We start from the raw sequence: 15,286 nt of genomic DNA on the forward strand, positions 1-15,286 counted from the left end.
CGGTTCGATGATTGTAGATAAAAAAATAACACGCTGCGACAAACGGCCACGACACTTCGGCTCAACCAGCCGGAGTCAGTGTGCCACTCGCTCGTAAGACGGTTTGCCTTTGTCACCTTCGCCTAGAAAATCCATTAGCTTCGAAAAGCATTTGTCCCATTACCGCTCGGCCGTCGTCGTCGTCATCAGAGAGTACAGAAGAAGCTCCCCGAAGCTACTAGCTACCTAGTCAGAGTGTGGATGCGTCACGACAAACGACAATCCGGCTACCACCGTCGTTACGGGAAACGGTGATGCGTTTGCACTGACCGCAGCGTAATGGCACAACACACCGATGGTTCAATTGACGAACCGAACTGACACCTCGAATCGTCGTTATCCAACCGACCTCAGCACCTGGAAGTTCGAGCTCAAATGCGTCACCGCCGAGGGTAAATATTTTGTCAATATTTACACCACTGCTGTTCTAGTAAATCAACCATTAAACCGAGTGGAAAAAATGAAAAAGAAAAGTAGCGTTTATCTGCATACCATAACAACGGAACAACTAAACCAAACCGCTCCCGACAAAAAAAAGTGAGCGTTCTATCCTTTCTAAGGTTATTGTCCTCCGAATGCGGAATTGAAGTCAAACGGAAAACTTTCATCAACGATTCGAGATTCGGTCATTAGCTGCCCCTTTTGCGTCCAACCGGGAAGTAAATAGGAGCGAGGGGGGCAAAGAGGAGGACAAATCGATTTAATTTGACATTTAGAATTTTTATTTGAACAACCAAGCCAACGAATGACCAACCGGAATCAACCACCACCACAATCACATGGCAGCAGTTAGAGTGAGTGAGTGAACGAGAGAGAGAGAGAGAGAAAACGAGTCACAATTAATCAATCTTTGTCAGTTCCGTGGCTCAGAGACCACCGAGCAAACGACAGTTCCGTGCTTGGTAGCCCAGATTCTAATTGAGGGCCTCATCTTTTTTTTCTTCTTCCCCTTCTTTGGGATCTAACCAAGGTGGTGCTCCGCCCTGGCAAATTGAGCAAGTATTGCCACGATGAGGCACCGAATGGCATGAATTATCTTCATCTGAGAACTTCCTCCACGTACCGCCGGGGGGTCGCCGGTTGGGGCTTTGAGAATGTGCATTTTGGTGGTGGTGAAGCGTACAGAAGAGGGGTCAGGAGGGGGTTCTTCGCTGACTGAACTGGAAGAGGCCACATAATTGATGACATTCTGTCGCAACTGTCGCTAAATATTCGTTGACGCGCGCGGTATCTTCTTTCGCTTCCTGTCTCTGTGTGTGTATGTGTGTGTGTGTGTGCTCCGAATTCCTCTTGATGAAGCACTGTTTGACCAGAGCCGGGGTCGCGATGGAGGGCTTCGGATTCGGTTGGCAGTTGGAAAAGATCAAAATCGATTAATTTTACCCATCGCACACTGTCTCAACTGGGATGGGCCGTCAACTGTCAACTTTACCTCGGAATCGACGCTCAAATTGGCAGGATTATGTGATTAGTCTCTCCAAAATGGGCTCTTTTACCAGATTTCTGTTGTTGTTTGCTAAGGATTTTATTCTCATCAGGGAAACCAAGCATAAATTGAAATTTGAGCAATAGAAAAATAAATTCGAGCTTGTAATTTCCTTTCCATTGTTTCGGAATTATTTCGTAAAAAAACCATTTTTACGATGCTCATGTCTAAATTTTTACTACCGTCGAACCTCCTGCCTCTTGCCTCCTGTAGTCTTCATCAAGCGCAGCTTTCATCGATGTTCTACCTGCGGGGATACCCCGAAAGCAGCGTGTTTCGAAGCCAAAACCAAATCAACTTTATCCAGTTAATAAACGAAACCCTTTTCCGGGCGAAAAGTTTATCAGTTCCGGTGGTGTTGCCGTCCAACACTCCCTCCCTCCCTCCCTGGTCCTCCTCCACCGAACAAGCGCAATTACAGTAGGAATCCGAAAAGTCGCTCCTTCCAGCGCAGCAGAAACATGGCCCCGTCCCGTCAGGATCGCGAGAATCCTCGCCCAGCAGTACCTTGTTTTTTTTTTCTTTCGGTAGCCAAACGGGTGGAGCCGCGCTGTTGCATTGTTGTTGGGTAACGGGGGGAAAGGGCTAAGAACGGAGCCGTAAGCCGACCTCCTTGTGAGCGTTAATTAAATTTGCTACGTGGAAAATTTGAATGTATGTCGTAATTTTTGGCGCAATGAAGCCAACACCGAACGTCCTTGGCAGAAAGATTTTGACTTTGAAAACAGTTGAATTTAGTACTGCTATTAGTGGGGCAGGGCAATTAGTGCTAAGTGGCATATTTAGAATTCTCAACTTTCCCATGCAATTTTAAAATACGTTAACGTTTTAATTAACCTCGTTTTTGCCCGAAAGCAAAGTGACCGCAAAACGGTACGCACCGAATGTGACGCGCCTAAAACTGTGCAGCACTCTCAAAAGAGACACTCTCTTCATGTCAAATTCTACAAAAGAACGAAATAAACAAAAAAAACATACAAAATAGAACTCGTGCCTCCGGGCCAATCACCAACCGAACACGTCAATGCAGTCGGTAGTGTTGTGTCCTATTATTGTTCCGGAATCGACTGCTGCAAAATCGCATGCATGCTCGTTTTGGCAGGTGCCCCAAAATTTTGCGCGATTTCCAAGAAACCGGAACGCGCGATGATCTGCAGCAAAACGGGTGTTGGTGCTGGTGGTGGTGGTGGTGGCATGCACGCGACTACGAGTGCAAAAAAATAAAATTTCCGGGCTCGATGTGAGTCGAATCCAGTCGGGCACAATCGCAGTGCTGGGGACGTGCCGCGGCTCGAAACACGCCATCAGCTGACGCTAGAAGAGAAGCGCACGCCGCCACGGTCGTCTCCGGGGTCGGGCGGCGTCGTGTCGATTCTAAGACGCGGTCATCGTGCATTTCATTTTTTTTCCTTTCCGGTGTAGTCGGTTTTTTTCTTCTATCCGGCTAGTACGGTTGAAAAAATGTTTTTAAAAGTAGCCGCTAATCGAACAAATTAAGAATGCGGGGCAGTGGATGGATTTACATAATTAAATTTAACACTCAGAGAATAATTTGTTATAAAAGAAAACCGAACAAATTTCTTTTTTTTTTTCAACAATACGTAGCGAAGTCTTGGTTTTACATTCCTTTTGTGGAATTTGACCATTCTGTTTAAACAGTCACTAAGAACCCTTCTAGGAACCCGGTGAAAGACCGCAACTAGATTAAAACCGAAATAAATAAACGAATATTAAAAAAAACTTCTTGGACGAGGCTCGAACATATGAGAACTGGGCTAGTAAGACCAGCGCCCTTTGCATTGAACTACCAACCCGGGACTAAACTCCTAACAATACCTACAACAATTGTCAATAAATATCACATAGAACTGTTTGTCCAGTAAAACAGAATTTTGTCTATGATTCTCTGCATAGTAAAAATAAGCGAGTATTCATCAAAACCCCCTTCAAGCGCCTTCGATAAAATGAACCACCAAATCGCAGTTGCTAAACTTAAAAACTTGGATTCAGTGGATCTTCACTCAACTGGCTTATTGGTCGGGAAATGCTAGTGAAAACCGTTTGCCGTAGGCTCTGGAGTCCCTCAAGGCAGCCACTTGGAACCATTTTTATTCTTGCTCTACCTCGATGATCTCAACTTTCTGTCGAAATGCCACAAACTATCTCTCGCTGATGATTTTAAGCTATATCATCTAGTAAGATCTCCCGACGACACTATATTTTTACAGTCACAGCTTGAATTGTTCGTGAACTGGTTTAATAACAATAGAATAATTTTAAATGCCTCGAAATGTTTCGTTACTTCGTAAACTCGCAAACTATAACATTTCGCAAAATGTACTGAAACGAGAGTCCACCGCAGGGGTTCCCGAACTATTCTGGGTCATGGACCCCTTTACTAAAATCAACTTAGGCCTCAGACCCCCATCAACAAATTCCTTTGAAAATTCAATTTCTTGCTTTTTAAATATTGATGTGAAATACTTACCAATTTCTGCGTATGGTCAAATAAACACAACATTTTTAGCGTAAATATTTCAAATAACAACTTACATCAAACAATAGAGGGTCAATTTCTAGACCACGTTGACCCCCATTATCAGTTTTCGTTTACGTCGACCCCCGCAAAAAGGATGTCGACCCCAAGGGGTCTATATCGACCCCTTTGGGAACCCCTGGTCTACCGTTAAAAATTTAGGTATCATTCTTGATATCAAGTTGAATTTCAAAAGTCATATCGATTATGTGATCTCTAAGGCCTCCAAGTTTTTAGGTTTCGTCTTTCGCATTACTAAGAGTTTTGTCAATGTACATTGTCTTAAAGCATTATATTGTGCTCTAGTCCGTTCGACACTTGAATATTCGACTGTTGTCTGGTCACCCCATTATCAAATCGAAGCTATTCAACATAAATTTGCGGATCGAAGCTATTCAACATGAATTTGTTAGATTTGCCCAGCGTAAACTACCATGGAGAGATCTGCCTAGTTACATAGATCGCTGTAAGCTTATTGACCTTGATCGGTTCATGTCTCCAAGGCAACTTTCATAGGTGATTTGCTTCAATCACGTATCGATTGTCCCGAACTCCTGCAGTTGATTAATCTCTACATTCACCGACGCAATCTACATTCCCACCCCTTTTTGAGATTACCTATTGCAAGAACAACTTATGGTTATAATCAACCGTTGTCCAGTATGTATAAATTTAGTTTTAACTGTTAGTTTTAATTGTAGTGTTAAGCCTAGATGTATCTGTTGGATCATTGTAATCTGTTGATACAAATAATGAGGAGGTTTTATGCCTGCTGGATCTCCATCGGACTTTTCCCTGCTCCTAAATAAATAAACAAATAAATGAAACCACTTCAACAGATCTTTAAGAACTTGATTGTTTTCTATTTATTTAGTAATACAGGGTTGCGTAAAGGAACCTGACACATTTTTGACTCATCCGGTTACACTAGAACCAAACAAGGGAGGCGAAAACCGAGCACGGCCAGGGATGCCAGATTCACAGATTAATCTGTGTTTCACAGATTTTCAATTTCTGCACAGATTTTAACAATGACACAGATTTCCACAGACTTCTGAAATGATCACAGATTTTCACAGATTCTGGAATAAATCACAGATTTTTTAAATCGAGCACAGTTTAGCACCAAAAAGTACAGAGCGGTTTAGGAAAAAGGTACAGAGCGTGTTAATAATGCGACCTTTTTTTTTGTTCACCAAATTGATTTTGATCTGCTATTATGGTACGGAAAACGGGCACAGATTTTCACAGACAAGTTTCTGGCTTGATCACAGATTTTTGAAAAAATGACCTAGCATCTCTGAGCACGGCATCGGAAAGTAGAAGAATGAAGGCCTGAGACGTCAAACGGTGCAAAAAAGTTCGTTGTAAATAGCAATGACTTTACGTCTGTTTAGCGGATTATGTTGAATGGAGGTTTATTTTCGTCTAGCAGTTTCCCATTATGGAGCACTAGAGGGTTTTTATTTTAACTCGTTTTTGAAGAATCAGTTGTACGTTACAACTATTCGTGAGTTTAAAAAACATTTTGAAATTGAGGCTCTAAAAATGCCGGTAACGCATTTTGTAAAATCAGGTTCTGTGACCAAAACAAACGTTCTGGGCCTCGTCCCGACTGTCCGGAGAATGTGGAACGGGTTCGATCCGCTCTAGTGAAGAGCCCCGTGCGAAGAAACATGCGGGTGCTCTTTAAATTTCTCGTCGTTCTTTCTATCGAATGGTGCAGGAAGATTTTTTGTTTTATTCGTATAAAGCCATGCCATGTCCAAGTACCATGCGCGCGGGTGGTTTTAGGAAATTTTCGAAGGACATTTTGAAAAATTTGCCAAAATCAAAAACATACAGACCTTTGAAAAACTGTTATCTATCTGCAGGGCAAAAACGACTGAAAAATTCGGAAGATTTTCCGAGTTTTATCAAAAAATAGCTCTGAAAAATCAGTGTTTTTGTGATCTTTCACAATTATTTGGAAAAATAATGAGATGATGGGTTAAATTTTTTTTCGAATAAACCTTTTTCTGGCTGCAAGGATTACATTCAGACAAATTTTTGGGAAAGCTTTCCAAGCTTTTCATGGAAAATTCACGAATTTCATATAACCGATTTCGTTGTATTTTGACGATTTGGACGTACTAAATGAAATACAAATTATTTCGCAACGATGCTGATTCAATTTATAAACAGAATAATGTTAGTTTTGTTGTTTTCTTAGTTTTCCACAGAACAAGATCAATTTTGCAGTGGACTGAAGAAAATCCGCTTTAGTTTGAATGTTTGAAATAATTGTGAAAAATCACAAAAACACTCATTTTTAGAGCTAGTTTTGATAACCACTTATGACAAAAACGAATTGACTAAATTTTCCTTGATAAAGACCTTCAAAAACGGCCGAAACGTTGGTCAATTTAAGAATGAAATCGTTTGCCTAGTGATTTGGAACTGTTTGCTTTTTAAAAAAAGATGATTTAACGAATAATCTAACTTGCGCACTTTAGCTCAAACCGTTACACATGAGGTATCAAAACTCCGGAACTAAAATAATCAAACGATAGTTTCAGGGTTTTATGGGTAAGAATAATTCACAAATAACATAAATTGTTTATCAACAAAATAAACAAATAGTGTATTTAAAACGTTTTAAATAGTACATGTATCATAAATGAAGCACAGAGGCGGTTTCCTTAATTAAATAAGAAGAAAACGAAAGTTAATTTAACGTATAATAAACCTTTTTAAGCCGAAATAAATGAGCGCGATGAGTAAGTCGATGCCTTCCACGCAACCCTCCTCGATTCCCAACCCCGCACATAGGGTTCTGACCCGAGGAGACGAATGACCTTAAGGTTAAAACCTCTAGAATCTAAATAAACAAATGCCCGTTGTTTTTTTTTTATAAAAAAGGAAAAATTTGCACACTAACTTTAGTCTCTGCCATGCAATTCAATACAGATCTGAGTTTCCGTTCTAGAGTTATGAGTTAATGAGTGTGACTGAAAAGAAAATTCTCATTCGAGTACCTCGACTTTCCGGAACCCAGAAGAACATTTGATTTGGAAAGCAATTTGTATACGTGGTAAAATCATACAACGATATGTATGTCGTTTTCGCTTGGTGCCAAGCCTAACCCAGTTTCCACTCTAACTGCTGTCAATCCGTTTGTTTGAAGCTAGTTTCGAACCTCGTTTCAACGTTGATGAACTGAAAATCGAGTCAGTTTCGAAGCTGGTTTTAATGTGGAACACATTTTTGTTTTCTATATAGGGGTGCAAATTAGAAACTCATGAAAAATACACGTAGAAATGTGGTCAGGTTTTGAACAATTACAGCTCAGTCAATTTTGTATCAATTATTAATATCATGTCACCATTTGATTGGAAATATTTCTACGTATTGATTTGAATGTTCATAGCCATGTATTTTTCATTGTATATCATTGAAATGTTGATTAATAGCTAGAAGTGTCCTATTTTGTCTGCAAAAAATCTCCGGCATCCCGGATTTCCCTGCCATAGACGACGCTTTTGAAGGAGTGAGCGATATATCAAAGGGAAAGCATTGCTCTGATTGGTCAATCGATGCAAAAGCGAAGCTGTTGGAAGCACGCGAATCTATAAATAGAAGCGAAGTTATAGCTAACGTTTCAGTTCTACGCGTAGCTTGCTAGAGCTAGGTTGTTGCTAGACAGTAAGACAAAAAGTGCCATAAAACAATTTGAAGCTTTAATTGGTATGCTCTGATCTTGTGTCATGCAAGTTCGGATGAAATTCCATGTTATGCCGTTTCGTCTAAGAAATTGACAACTACCGCAGGGTAAATTTGGAGTGCATAAGATTAACTTCCAATTTATATAAGATGAACTCGATTGATAATAAGAAAAAGTTTATCGCTTCAACCGAAATCGCAGAATGGTAGAGAAACGCTATAAAAATAATTGCTTGCATACAAAACTTGAACACAAGCTTGGCGAAAAGAAGCTTAAATATCGATATCCGTATCGCTAGAGTGTACAAACAAATAATTGCATACATTTGGGCTATTGATGTAATTTCGTCGGCTACAAAACAAATACGAATCACGACAAACAGAGTTTATATTTTGGGTTCACGTGATTGATTGAACTATTTGATTGTAGATCATTAGAAATTTTGGTTGCCTTGTTCCACATCAACGGCTCGAACAACCCCATGGGGCTGATCCTTGTAGTTTTTATATCAGGTGTGCTTAAATCCCTGTTGCAAAGTGCGAAACCAACACAGTTTCGTGAAAAGTGTTTGTTTGATGAAACTACCCTGGGTCAGTTTCAGTTTTCGCTTGAGAACTAAACGCACGGAACTGACTAGCATTTAGTGACTTATTGTGTGTTGGACGCTTTAGAAAAATACTTCAATCAAACTAGAGTTATAACCTACAGGCAGAAAACTAGTCGTTTGTGATAATTTGGGTTTGAATAAAATCCCTTCTCTTGTTCGATCACGGATCTTCTGATAGAGTGAAAGCACAACTGAAAAAGTGTGCCTTCAAAGATAAACAAATACTTAAGAAAACAAAGAAGAATAATGTCGTCCCAAACCACTTCTTTCAATAACCTCCACTTTCACTTCTCTCTTCAACAAATCAAATTTAAGAACCCGTATCGACCATTGCCCAAATTTTCGCGCCATTAGCCGTTGATTAGAACCAAAACATTTGAATACTCGTAACTACAAACGGTGTCGAATGGGGCAATTTACCAGAAACAGTTCAAAGGATTCTGATTGATACTCCAGCGGATTCCCCCATTAGCAACCGAACTGCCTGGGGCTAGAGAAAATCTAATAACATCCCAAAGCCTAGGCAGCCCGATTCCGACAGCAAACCGATAATCGAATCAATTTCCCGGTAAGCTCAGTCAAAACCAACGACTCTCTGGTACCTTTCAGCACAAATTAGTTCTCACCCGTAATCGTTAGTAGCATAACAATTACCGTTTTGCTCACTCGTCCCCTCCCGAAGGAGAGAGCTTTTGGTGGATACTTTTGGTTGGTGGCCCCCCGCGTGGAATTTTAGCTTACTGCCCCCATTCTTCCTTCTTTTTCATGGCCCAGAATCGATGACCGACGGGTGGGTGGGTGTGCACAAGCAACCAATTACTAGCGCTCGGTACTAGAAGGACACTCGTGACAATGCCTGCTGATCGGGATATTTTCAGCTGCCGCCTCTACAACAAGACACCGGTTGGCATCACCAACCGCCAGACCGAACCAGGTCCGAACGGGACCTGGATGAAGGACAACGGCTAGGCAGGGAAGGATAGATGGCTAGGCAGGGAAGGATAGATGAATATTGCAGACTTTACAAAAGGTACAAAAATAGAAGGCCGACGTCGATGATGATGATGATGATGATAGCGATGATGTCGACACAACGGTCCCGGCAACACATAGAAGAAAGAAAGAAGACCAACGCGGCCAAAAGGAAACCCGAAATGATGAAAGAGAAACATCAGCGGGGTAGCTTTTAAAAGGGTTGGATCCGATAAAACCTATTTTTTATGTCGATTATAGAGTGCTGTTTGGCAAAGGAAAGACGCGGGCTTACCTGTGTTTCAGATGAAGTTTTTTCCTTTCGCTGTGGAATTGCGTTCCGGAGTAATCCGAGAACCGCATGCAAGCACGCACGCACACACGCACTATCGCACGCATGTACTCGCACAGTTACAGTACAGAAAACTGGTTGTCGAACGGACGACGGATAAAACGTCCTCTGGAAAAGTGCGGCAGCAATGGCGAGGACTAGAGTTGGGTTTTAAATGTTTTTTTTTCTTCTTGCTCGCTCATCTTCTGACGAAACTTTACTCACAATAGTTTACAATAGTTTGGCGATGAGCACACCACATACGCGCACACACGCACACACATGCACTAATTCCCAAATCTATCTGTGTTCAATCAGTTCGTTTCATGCATATTACGGTTTTTCCGGTGCCTGGCGAATGTGTTTCTGCCAGATTCGCCCGATCCGCACGCCGGTTCGGCGCGCAGATTCTCGTCCCTTTACAATCCAATCGGCGGTACTTGAACGTACCGGTAGATGTACAATCGGTAGTCTTTGCTCGCGAGCACCACACTGCCGTCGTCCATCAGGGCCACATCGAAGCACTGGGCATGTTTGACCTTGCTCTCCAAGGCCGACACCAGCTGGCCGTCCTGGGTGAAGATGGTTAGGTTGAAGTTGTTGTGATTGTCCGCAATAAGAATCTCGCCACTGGCGTTGATTCCGACACCGATCGGGTAGTTCGTGATACCCTCACCGCCTATCTGCCGTAGGAACTGACCCTCGTAGTTGAACACTTTGACGCAGTGGGCCCGGTTGTCGCTGATGAAGATCTCCTGCTTGTCGTTCACAACCACACCGTTCGGGAATTCCAGGTGCTTACTACAGCCAAACTTTTGCAGTACATTGCCCGACTGGTCGAAGATAATCACTCGCATCACTTTGCACTCCACCACCACGATACGGCCCTTGCTGTCGACCGTGACGCCCCGTGGATGCTGCAGAATGTTGGCACCGAACTTCCGCACAAACTGTCCGTACTGATTGTAGATCTGAATTTGGTGCGTCGGCGATCGTTCGGTCACGATGATGTCCCCGGAAGTTCTCACCACCGCCACTCGATTCGGGTACAGGAGCTGACCATCGCGTTTGCCACATTCCCCAAACTGGAACTTGAAGCGACCTTCCTTGTCGAAGATCTGAATCCGATGGTTGTTCGTATCGGCCACAATGATATCGTTCTGCGCATTAACGGCAACGCCACTCGGTTCCGTAAACTGTCCCTCCATTACTCCAAACTCGCCAAACTTGCAGTGGTAGATCATTTTCTGTCGCTTGATTTGCGATTTCGGTGGGAAAATTGACGTGTTCATCAGTTTCGAGCTGAGATCAATCATCGACTCCTGCGGGATGTGATTAAGCGGAATGGTGTACTGGTCGTTGATGTTATTGAAGATGTCGGTGCCACCGTTGCTCCATTTTTCGTACGGATTCAACGGTTGCAGGGGTTGCACCTCACCGACAAATGGTCCCAAACTGTTGGCGCTATTGAAACGTTTCGAAATGATGTTGGAATCGAAGGATGACAGACCACCACCGCCGCCGCCACCACCACCACCACCACCACCGACACCATTGGTTTGCGATGGCGACGTGGACATGCTCATGCCATTTCCACTGTTGCCGTTTCCGTTCGAGTACTGTCGATCGATTAGGTGTCCGTTGTTGGCTCCGTTTACCATCATCTGGTTCTGGTGTTGGATCATGTTCAAACTGCCAGTGCTGCTGGACGGACTGTTGCCGTTGGTCATGATTAGGTTCGATCCGATCACTCCGTTCGAACCGCAGTTCGTGTTTGTCGATGTAGGCCGGGCAATCGGCGGCTGTTTCGTCGTGGAGGTCATATCCGAGGTGGACCGGATGTAGCCGAACGTGTTTCGCACGCCCACCTGTATTGCCTGATAGTTCGATACAAAGTCCAGTTCGTAGGATGATTGCAGGTCTTGCGTAATGCTCGGGAAGAGAAGGAGCTTGTTTTCCATGAATTTTCGCAGCATGATTGTCTCCGCTAGGCCGGCACATTTACTAAGGCGTTCGACAAACTCGCAACTCTGCAGTACCTTGTCGACTTGATCCTGACTCTTGGTTAGCAGCACCGATTGGGACATGTTCTTGGTGTTGTAGAAACTTTCCAGCTCTTTCAGTAGTTCCGCCCGACGCTCGTCCAGCATCGAACGGTAGAACTGATGCGTTTCGGTGATTTCACTCTGTGCCTTGTGGTACTGTCCTTGGATACGCTGGGAGTTGTGTTCAACGTTTTTGATCAGAGCACGCAACTCGGTTGCCTTGGCACGGACTTCACTAACGGTGTGCAGAAGGTTTTCGATCTGTTTCGGGGTCGAGTCCGGATTGTGTTCACATTCGTGCACCCCATTCGGATGTTCCATGAGCATGCAGTCCTTGCAAACCGGGACACTGCACGTTCGGCAGAAGAACTTGAGCAGTTCGTTGGTGTGGCGTTTGCAGAAATAGTTTGGCTTGTTGGGGCCGTTCATTTCGACACCGTTGACGTTCAGGGCCGACAGTTGACTGTTGAGCTGATTGACGGTGGTAATGGGAATGTTGACTCCCCCACCGGTTCCGTTGGACGTTGGCGGTGTTATCACATTATTCATGATGGATTTCACCAGACTGCTGGTTTCGTCCTTGATCGTCAGATTCAGCGAGGTCAATCGATGCGGGGATGGCTCGAAGCCGTTCATTATTTTACTGCTGTTCAGTATGTTGTTGGCCAATAGACTCCCGTCCAAGCCACCCAAAACACCACCGTTCGCGATTGTTGTCGTTGTGCCGGTCGTCGAACCAGTGCTGGATGCCGAATTCCCAATACGAAACACCGAATGTCCGTCAAAACAGTGCATAAACTGATGAGCAGTGACACAATTCGAACACAGGAAATTCACACAATCGATACACTTGGCAACAGCATCCGACTGTTTGCTTTTGCAGCCGGTACACCGGGGGAACAACGATTCCGAACTGTTGGACTGGGCAGATTCGAGACTGGATGCGGTCACGTAGTCGTCACAGATGGCGCTATCACTGGCCGGGGGAGATGATCCGGTTGCCGAACCGCTTAGTGTGGTCAAGGGCGAGTCCGATAGATAGTCTGTAGGCTCACCGTACGAACCAATCGAGTTTGATGCACCGGGTAATGACTCTAGCGATGGCGTAGGAGATGAGGCCATTTTAGTGCACACGCATCAATGAAGCGATTTTTGTTTTGCGAGGGGTTTTCGATAGGCAGTTTATTTCACGTTATTTTTTTTTCACTGTATTTTTCTTCTAATTTATTTTTCAGCCGGCTGGTTCAACACTAACGCTTTTCGATTCTCATTGCTTGACAAACAACACTTGAGGGGTGTGTGGGGCACAATTCTCTTCTCACCTTTTGTTTTCACTATTTAGCATCTCTACGAAATTTCAACAACTTTAAACGGCTCACATTTGTTTCGTTTCACTGAATCTAAAGAAAAGAACAAGAGATAGAGAGATAGAGCTAGAGATAGAGACGCACTTTAATAATAACAGGCACACATTAAACAAAAATTTCCTTCGTTAGGCCGCTTGAAACTCGAGTACATCTCGGAACTTCTGGGCTTCTTCGCCGCGGTGGTTCGGTCGGTGGGGGTCTAAGCCACAGCCCAGCAGAACCCGACTTCTTTTTCTTCCTGAAAATATGCCCGGTTTTTCCTTCCTTTCTACGCTTCTGCTTCTTCATTCATCACATCCTAGCGTGATCGTTCTCTGTAGCGCACACACACACACACAACCCGGAGCATTCCCCCCTTCTTTTATTTCCCATTCGCGCGTAGCTATTTTTACTTTTACTTGTATGTTTATGCTTCCAACATATTTTTATTACTTTCAATTGCACTGCATTTTGTGTTGTTCCTTTTTGTTCAGTGTACCGAATCGCGGTGTCGTTGGTTTTATGTAATGTTTCGACGGTTATAAACTACGCGCGTCTCGGGCTTCTGAAATGAAGCTTCTGCTGAGTTGCTAGAATCGCTGCGGTCCCGTTTTTATTCCGTTGTGTGTGCATACTTTAAAGGAACAACCGAAAGCAACAACAACAACAACAGAAAAAAAACCTATCTGATCGCACAGGAACAGGGAAACCCGCCGTCATGAAATTGGATCGGAGAGCTTCAGGATGCGTGCATACGGCGAGTGTAAAGGAAAACCCATAAAAAAGCAACTCGAAATACAGGGAGGTAATGATGGATTGGTCGTCTGGATATGTATGGCCTAAGGAAGAAGGTAAGGATATAACGAAAAAAAAAATGATAATCACTTGAACGAAACAGAGATGTGAGGAATGCGAAGCAAGAAGGACAAGAAGCGGGCCGATCTTTGTCCCATCAGCGGGTAGAATCGTACAAAAATTGTGCGTTCGCTCGTTCGTTTCTTCTGGATCTTGTTACACGAATATCGTTCCACACACGTACACACTTCTCTGGACAATTGTTTGTGCCGTATACATATATCTATCTATCTTTTCATTTCATTTCTTTCAGGCAGTAGTCAGATGTAGAATTTTTCCATCGACCGTCTGCCAAAAAACCAGCACTCAGGGCCCGGAGATGTAGAGCGCAGCTTCCAGCAAAGGCCTCAAGGTTGTCTCCGGGCGATATTGTGTGACAATTTCCTCGATCCGGGTGACGATTGTAACGAAAACACACCAAACATATGGTTCGATTACGCGAAGACGCGACAAAGACCACACTTGGAAAGCACGTTTTCGAATGCTGAATTCGCACTGTGTTTGACGGATTAGAGTGCTTTTATTGGACACTAAACTGCGAAAAAAAACTGTTTGTCGATGACTAACGCCTCTCTTTCTGACTGGCTTGCTTGCTTGCGGTAGGACTCTCTCTACTCCTCTATGAGTGAGCCTTGCAACAAGGAGAATTACTGACTATATATATTTTGCTAATATTTGGTGCTAAGCACGAAAACTCACTGTTACTCTCGTCGAGTCTGCAGTACGACTAGCAGTCGTTGAGCATAAAATGTGCTGGAAACCGACAAAAGCTGCCTTACCACGCCAGTTACAACCATACCAACCAACACACAGAAGTAGGCAAACCGAGCGCGCAGAAAGCATGGGGTGTCCTATGGATAGGGTACTGTACCTGTTTATTCACTCAACTGCTGAACTCACTCTCCCGCTTATGCCCATGGAGTTCTCATTCGAACGGAACGTTTGTTTGTGTAGGTTATGCTATCATTACAGCGAGGCGAGGGTAAACAAGAGAGTACCTAACCAGACGGGTAATGGAAGCCGACCGTCATCATGAGTTCCGCTTTCAATCAGTGAGTTAAGAAGCAAACAAAAAACGCGTACGTACACACACGTACGTAATGCTCGGTGAGTGCACATGTGCGCGTCTTCGTTTTTGTTTACACCGCAACCCAATCCAAGCAAAAGCAACCCCCCTCAGTGAGAGAAGGAGTACCCCGGGATCGGAATTGTGAGTAACATCCAGCCATTAGAGAGAGAAAGAGAGAGAGAGAGCGCGCCATCAACCAACCAAACAAGCAACCATACAAGCCACTACATCGGTGTGGGTGTGGGTCTTGCGTTGCGACCGAGGAATGAGTGCGTACGAATATTCTAGACACAAACA

General features: G+C 43.8%; 2 protein-coding genes across 7 annotated transcripts in view; both read right to left on the reverse strand.

Moving 5' to 3' along the window:
• LOC131427653 (brain tumor protein) overlaps positions 1 to 14,658 on the reverse strand; it is a 29,900-nt gene extending 15,242 nt beyond the window's left edge. For 3 of the 4 annotated variants that reach the window (XM_058591043.1, XM_058591044.1, XM_058591041.1), the window contains exons 1-2: positions 14,488 to 14,613; positions 9,639 to 13,119 (exon numbers count right to left, since the gene is read on the reverse strand). In XM_058591043.1, coding sequence (XP_058447026.1) covers positions 10,094 to 12,841 — 2,748 coding nt within the window. In that variant the 5' untranslated portion in view covers positions 12,842 to 13,119; positions 14,488 to 14,613 and the 3' untranslated portion in view covers positions 9,639 to 10,093. The other variant, XM_058591042.1, reaches the window with a different exon arrangement.
• LOC131427652 (protein disks lost) overlaps positions 1 to 15,286 on the reverse strand; it is an 828,850-nt gene that overhangs the window by 470,585 nt on the left and 342,979 nt on the right. The window lies entirely within an intron of this gene.

Source organism: Malaya genurostris, chromosome 2 (assembly GCF_030247185.1).
Source record: "Malaya genurostris strain Urasoe2022 chromosome 2, Malgen_1.1, whole genome shotgun sequence".
In the NCBI taxonomy this organism is placed as follows: Eukaryota; Metazoa; Arthropoda; class Insecta; order Diptera; family Culicidae; genus Malaya; species Malaya genurostris.